Here is a 6,432-nt window from a genome sequence, read left to right as displayed (position 1 = left end):
TTTGCAGCTATAAATGGTGCTGGTGTTGAGAAAACAACCTGCGAGTTACCCTGGAAACCCGGTTGCGTTTCCTGGGCTCTGCTGGGTTTGTGGGGCTGAGGGCGGCCTTGATTCGGTGCTCGGAAACTCAGATAAGAGCTGGTGGAACCTCGCGGGGGCTGCCCAGCCCCAGCACCATGCGGAAACGGGGCGTCCCCAACAGCCGCTGAAGCTGGGACAGCCCCAGGGCTTGCGGGGGCAGAGGGAGCATCGCGGGGTGCGGGGAGGAGGGCCAGCTCTGCGGAGGATGCTCGGCCCATTTCCACGTATTCAGCGCTTTCTTCCCCTCCCAGTTTCTCTCGGTGCTGCAGGAAGCTGCGCAGGGGCCCGTCCCCGCAGCTCCTGGTCTGTGGGGTCCCCGCTTGGTGCAGGATACCGAAGGACCTCGGCTCTGGTGACCATAGGGCTTATCTAACGCAGCCCCCTTTGGCTCACGTTGGCTTTTCTGCTCCATCCCACAGCTCCTCCTTGCCCTCGCTCCGGTGATTTCCAGCTTGGGAAACCATGGCACCCAAAGGAAAGGTAAGGGTGACCCCCACACAGTGGGGATGGGTACAGGGGGTGCCGCAGGGCAGATCCCAGAGCTGGGACAGAGTCTCCATCGTGCAGCGGGGATGGTGGTGACGCGCACGGGGCCCAGAGCTGCCCAGAGCCTGTTTACATTCCTGCCTCTCCAGCCAGTGCTGTCTGGATGTGATGCAGATGGGGGAAGTTCTGGGCAGCTGGGAGAGCAGGGACAAAGAGGAGCAAAAATCCTTTTAGGACCACAGTGGGATGAGGGAGAGAAGCAGGGCTGTGGGAAGGGGAGAGGAGACGTTGCACCAGGGATTTGGGCTTTCACTGGAGAGGAATCATGCCTCAGCCCACTTCAAGGCGTGCAGCCCCGCGCTGGCCTCTCCCTGCACCCCCAGTATGGATTTCTCCCTGCTCCGAGCTGGGGCTGGTGCAATGTGGCAGCTGGGAGAGCAGGTGCAGGAAAACATTTCGGCGTGGGTGGAAAACCCTGGCTCGGTGGGCAGCTGTGGCGGGTGGGGTACACCCTCCCTGCAGGGTATAGCCTGGGTGCAGTCTGCCAGGCAGGGGAGGAGCCCAAATCCAGAGCCTGCCTTCTCTGCTGCCTGGGGCCGGGCTCTGCTTTCCATTCCCTGGAGAAATCATTGCCTCAAGCCCAATTACCCATGGCTTCCTGCCCAGCCAAGGAGGTAGTTGCTTCTGTGTGGGGAAACTGAGGCACGGCATGTGTGAGCATCACCCCTACGGCTGTCCAGGACCCCAAGCAGCCAGGCAGTGGGAGAACACAAAGCCATGCTGGGAATTTTGCTTCCAGCCTCCCAGCTCCAGCCTGGATTATTTTTAGCTGGGAGGTCCTGGGCAGGCCGGGATGACTCAGAGGCTGGAGGAGGGGAAGCAGGGGGCCCCCAGCAGCTGAAGCTGGGGATGGAAAGGGGCATGGGGGCGTGAGGAGGGTGCAGCCAGCAGGATGCTGTTTCCCTCCTGAGTGATGTTTCTGCACCTCCCTGGGGCTGGTTTCCAGGAGAGTGCAGGGAGTGAGGGGTGATGCACAGCACTGAGCTCCTGCCTCAGTTTCCCTTGCCATGGCAGCACTGTGTCAAGCCAGGCAGGAACACAGCCCTGCTCCTCCCCCCCGTTTAACCAAAGCCAACATCTTGTGTTCCCATCGCCACCCGTGTGACCCCAGCACCTTCCAGCCACCTTCATCCCATCCTGCTGCCTCCGGGCACCTCCTTTGCCCTGAAGCTCCTTATTTACATCTCTGCAAGGCACGTGTGTGGGCAGCAGCTCGCACAGAGCCGGGAGGGTCTGGGAGCTGCCGGGAAGCGGGGCTAAATCCAGCTCTTGGGATGAATCACCTGCAATACGATCTGTCCCTGTGCTGGCTCCCTGGAAGGGCAGTGTCTCCTCTTGCCCTCCTAGGTCCCCACCACAGGGACAGCAGTGCCAGCAGCTCCTTCCGAGAGGGCCTGTGGCATGTGCCCAGCCTGGACTGGTTTCTGTCTGGAAAATGAGGCTACAGAGGCCAGTTGTGTGAGATGCACAGGGGAGCTGCAGCGTTGGGATGGGGCCCAGGGAAGTGACAGGTACAGGGCTGCCCCATGTCCATCCCCTTGGGTTCATCCCTGTAGGCACTTTCTGGGTCAGGGATGCTGACACTGGTGCTGCCAGCCTGATGCCCATCTTCTCTGGGGAGATGTCAGCTTTAGATGCCCACGTTGGCAACAGCCCTGGGCACCTGTACTGCTCTCGGGGATTTTAAGCAAGCCCTGCAGCAGGTCCTGAGCAAGCCAGCCCTGGGAGGTGTACATGGTACAGCGGGCACATGGTACGAGCAGAACCGAGGGAGGATGCTCAGAGTTTCGCAGGGTGCTGACACGCTGAGAGCCCCGGCTCAGCCTGGCTCCCTGCCCTCCCGCTCCCCAGTGAGGCTGCTAGGGAAATGCTGCTGTTCAGCTCTTCTCACTCCCTGTGTCTCCGTTCCTTACGCTGAGCCAGGCTGGTGTCATACTTGCTTCCACCCAGGGTTTGTGCTGATCTTGTTCAGAATCTGACCCAGGTTCCCCCGGGGGTAAATAACCCCCTGGCAGAGCGGACCTGGGGAGGGGAAGCCTCATCCCTGCTTTTTCCCAAGGTCTCTGTTTGGGGCTGTCACTCTTGGGTTCCCTGTCGTGCAGCCTGGAGGTGTAGAGCAGCAGGCAGCCCCCAGCATTTCTCAGGCTCCTGGCAAAGTCTTTTCCTGTATCCAGGATCTTTGCTCCAGCCCCTTGGACCAGCCTGGGCACTGCAGGAGTGCGTGCTGGGCCAGGACAAGCTGTTGGCAGCTCTGGCACTTCTCAGTGCTCTCTGCTTAGCAGCCCACGATGATTTTGTGCCTGTAAATGTGTTTCCTCACTTGGAGGCCTTGCAGAGCTTGGGCATCCTCAGCATCCAGGCACTTTCCCTGCTTGCAGCAGGCAGCAGGAAAATGGCTTCCTTCATCTCTCCCAATCCACTCCCCGTAAGTCCCTTTGGCCCAGCTGCGTTGCAGGGGGATTATAGGTCCTTCCATGCCTTCCCCTGCACTCAGGGTGTCCAACCCTCTCGTGGGGTCTCCCCTTTACCTGCTGACCCTTTCCAGATTGAGCTAGGAACCCAAATGGGCTCAGGACACCGCCCTTCAACCCCCGGCTCTTGCTGGCATGGTGGGGAGGGTTGACACAGGGGCACCAGCAGCAAACAGGGAGATGCTGACGAGACATGAGAGGGAAGGCCTTGTACTCCAGTGACCGGGCACACAGACAATTTACACAACGGGGAGAGCAAACAACCGAGGAGAAGAACAAGTGTTTCTGCTTGAGGCTGAGCTTTGCCTTCGGGTAACCCTTAGTGGGAGCAGATCTCACCCCCAATCCTGCTCAGCTTCAACTTCTCATTCCCCCTGTCTCTCTGGGACCTGGGGGGCTGATCCTTCCCCTTTTACCTTCTGGCCTCTTTTCCCCTAGGTCTACAGGGGGTCAGTGAAGGATTTCCCAGGCTTCGATGCCAGCCAGGATGCAGAGGCCTTGTACAATGCCATGAAGGGATTTGGTATGGATGCTCCTCCAGACTGTCACCCTAGGGCCACCCTGATGTCCCTTCTTCCTTCAGTTGACCCTTGCATGGCTGGGCATCCAGCATCGCCTGACTGCTTTAGAAACATGCCAGGCCCTCTCCTGGATCCCCTTTCCTTCCTGGAGCCAGCTTGGCTCTGATTCTCCTCCCAGCCCTGAGTCAGAAGCAGCTCTGGGGACGGCAGGGTGGGCACGACGAGCCCAGCGTGGGGGCTGAGACCCAGCTAAACACCCCTGCCGGGCTATCCCCACAGGCAGTGACAAGGAGGCCATCCTCGACCTCATCACATCCAGAAGCAACAAGCAGCGAGTGGAGATCTGCCAGTCCTACAAGTCCCTCTACGGGAAGGTAACAGCAGGAAAGCTGCCCAGCCCGTGCCCCTGCTGCTCCCTGGCCCCGCTCAGAGATGCTGCGGCACAAAGGGTTCCCCAGCCCCCTTCTCTCCCTCCACCAGGATCTCATCGCAGACCTCAAGTACGAGCTGACAGGGAAGTTTGAGCGGCTGATCGTGAGCCTGATGCGGCCCCCAGCCTACAGCGATGCCAAGGAGATCAAAGATGCCATCGCGGTAAGGGGTGGGCAGCCCCCCCGGGGCCACTCTGAGGACATCCCGGCTGGCCTTGCCATTAACGGGCTGTGTCTCTGCCCGCAGGGCGTCGGGACGGATGAGAAGTGCCTCATCGAGATCCTCGCCTCCCGCACCAATCAGGAGATCCATGACCTGGTGGCCGCCTACAAAGACGGTGAGGGCTGGGAAACGGCAGGGATTGCCCGGTGTCCCCTCGGGCCAGGACAAGGAGCTGAGTTAAGGGGATCCAGCTCTCCAGCCCCTGACCTCCCTCTTTTCCACCAGCCTATGAGAGAGACCTGGAGGCTGACGTCGTTGGAGACACATCGGGCCACTTCAAGAAGATGCTCGTCGTTCTGCTTCAGGTCTGTTCATCTGTCCAGCATCCACGGGTGGTGAGTGCATGAGCCCGCAGGCCTGAGCCTATCTCTGTCCCACAGGGCACCAGGGAGGAGGATGATGTGGTGAGCGAGGACCTCGTGGAGCAGGATGCCAAGGTGAGGCTCGGCGGGTGGCATCCAGGCAGGGCTGGGGCTGGAGGCACTGGGACCATGCAGAGCTAGGGCTGCGAAGGGTGGGTGGGGGCCGAGGGTGCCCATGGGTGGGCAGAGCCCCACATGGGCAGCACCCTGATTCAGGCTCTGACACCTTCCCCATCCCACCAGGACCTGCTGGAAGCCGGCGAGCTGAAATGGGGCACAGACGAGGCCCAGTTCATCTACATCCTTGGCCGTCGAAGCAAGCAGCACCTCCGCCTGGGTGAGTGTCTCCTGCGAGCTGGGGGCTGGGCTTGAAGGTATCTTGGCCACTTCTCCAGGTATCATCTCACTCTTGTCCCGCAGTCTTTGATGAGTACCTGAAGATTTCTGGGAAGCCAATCGAGAGGAGCATCCGGGGAGAGCTCTCCGGTGACTTCGAGAAGCTGATGCTGGCCGTGGGTAAGTCAGTGGGGGGTGCTGTGAAAACACGCTGCTGGCCTTGCCGGGTGGGAGAGCTCAGTGCAAAAGAGCACGGTCGGTGCTGAGGCCACGCCTGGTTTTAGGGAGCTCAGGGCGGCTCCTTCAGGGCAGGTGGGGATGCTGAGTGCCCGAGGGGCATGGGTGCTCGGAGGCTGGGTGCTGGCATCCCTCACCATGCCTCTATTTCCCTGCAGTTAAGTGTATCAGAAGCACTCCAGAGTATTTTGCCGAAAGGCTCTACAAGGCCATGAAGGTGAGTGAATCGCCCCTTCCCCAGCAGTTCCCGCTTGCAGCATCACGGGGAGCCGGCTGGAGGAGGGTCCCTTTGCCATGGGGTGCTGCTGGAGGGCAGGCTGATACGGGTCTGTGAAGACAGGACCCTAGTGACCTGGGGTCTCTGCTTATCCCTCCAAATAACACCTTCCTTCACACCCAGGACTGGGCTGAAATGTGATAGAGGGTCCCAAACGCGATGGGCCGAGTGGGGTTGCTTGGCCATCCCAGGCTTGATGTGGGGGCTCCTCCGTTGCAGGGGCTGGGCACAAGGGACAACACGCTGATCCGCATCATGGTGTCCCGGAGCGAGATTGACATGCTGGACATCCGGGAGGTGTTCAGGACCAAGTACGAGAAGTCTCTCTACAACATGATAAAGGTAAGTGCTGGGTCTCCCCAGAGGCTGCTACTGCAGCCTCCCTCGTGATGCCAGCACCTGTGGGAGGGCTGATCCCCCTCCCCAGCCGCCCTGGGCCAGGTCCATCTCTGAGGACAAGGCTGAGGGAGACCCCTTTCCACATGCCCATCCCTTGGCACTACCGTGCCGTGTGGTTCTCCATCTCCGTCTTGTCTTTTCAGGAGGACACGTCTGGAGAGTACAAGAAGGCCCTGCTGAAGCTCTGCGGAGGGGACGATGAGTAAGACTGCCTGTCACCCATCTGTCCCTCCCAGTCCCCTCGGTGCTGGGTACAAGCCTCCAGGTCGGAGCCCAGTGGAGCACGTGTCAGGCTGCGCTCCAGATGGGAGCAGTACCCGCAGGGAGAGCCGGGAGCACACTGCTGCTCCACAGTTCCCCGAGGAGAGAGGCTGTGTTGGGGGGTCCCAGACAAGAGCTCCAGGGACAAACGCTTGGAGGGAGGATGATCCAGTGGGGGCGGTTGTGATTTATCATCCACTTCCCCCCCATTTCCACCCAGCCCCACAGCAAGCACCCAGCTCCTGCCCCCATGCCCAGCACCCAGTGGGTGCAGAACGCCCCCCTGT

General features: G+C 60.6%; 1 protein-coding gene across 1 annotated transcript in view; it reads left to right on the top strand.

Annotated features, from left to right (window-relative positions):
* Positions 1-543: 543 nt before the first annotated feature.
* Positions 544-6,432, top strand: part of ANXA6 (annexin A6) — a gene marked incomplete at its 3' end in the record, with an annotated part of 7,059 nt that continues 1,170 nt past the window's right edge. The window contains 12 exon segments of the mRNA XM_010154589.1: positions 544-561; positions 3,537-3,621; positions 3,899-3,993; positions 4,100-4,213; positions 4,298-4,388; positions 4,499-4,578; positions 4,654-4,710; positions 4,879-4,972; positions 5,056-5,151; positions 5,367-5,425; positions 5,705-5,827; positions 6,028-6,122. Of these exon segments, the coding sequence (XP_010152891.1) occupies positions 544-561; positions 3,537-3,621; positions 3,899-3,993; positions 4,100-4,213; positions 4,298-4,388; positions 4,499-4,578; positions 4,654-4,710; positions 4,879-4,972; positions 5,056-5,151; positions 5,367-5,425; positions 5,705-5,827; positions 6,028-6,122 (1,007 nt within the window).

This window comes from Eurypyga helias, unplaced genomic scaffold, assembly GCF_000690775.1.
Source record: "Eurypyga helias isolate BGI_N326 unplaced genomic scaffold, ASM69077v1 scaffold36256, whole genome shotgun sequence".
In the NCBI taxonomy this organism is placed as follows: Eukaryota; Metazoa; Chordata; class Aves; order Eurypygiformes; family Eurypygidae; genus Eurypyga; species Eurypyga helias.
Note: the sequence above shows the minus strand (reverse complement) of the source record. Positions and strands in the feature narration are given on the sequence as shown.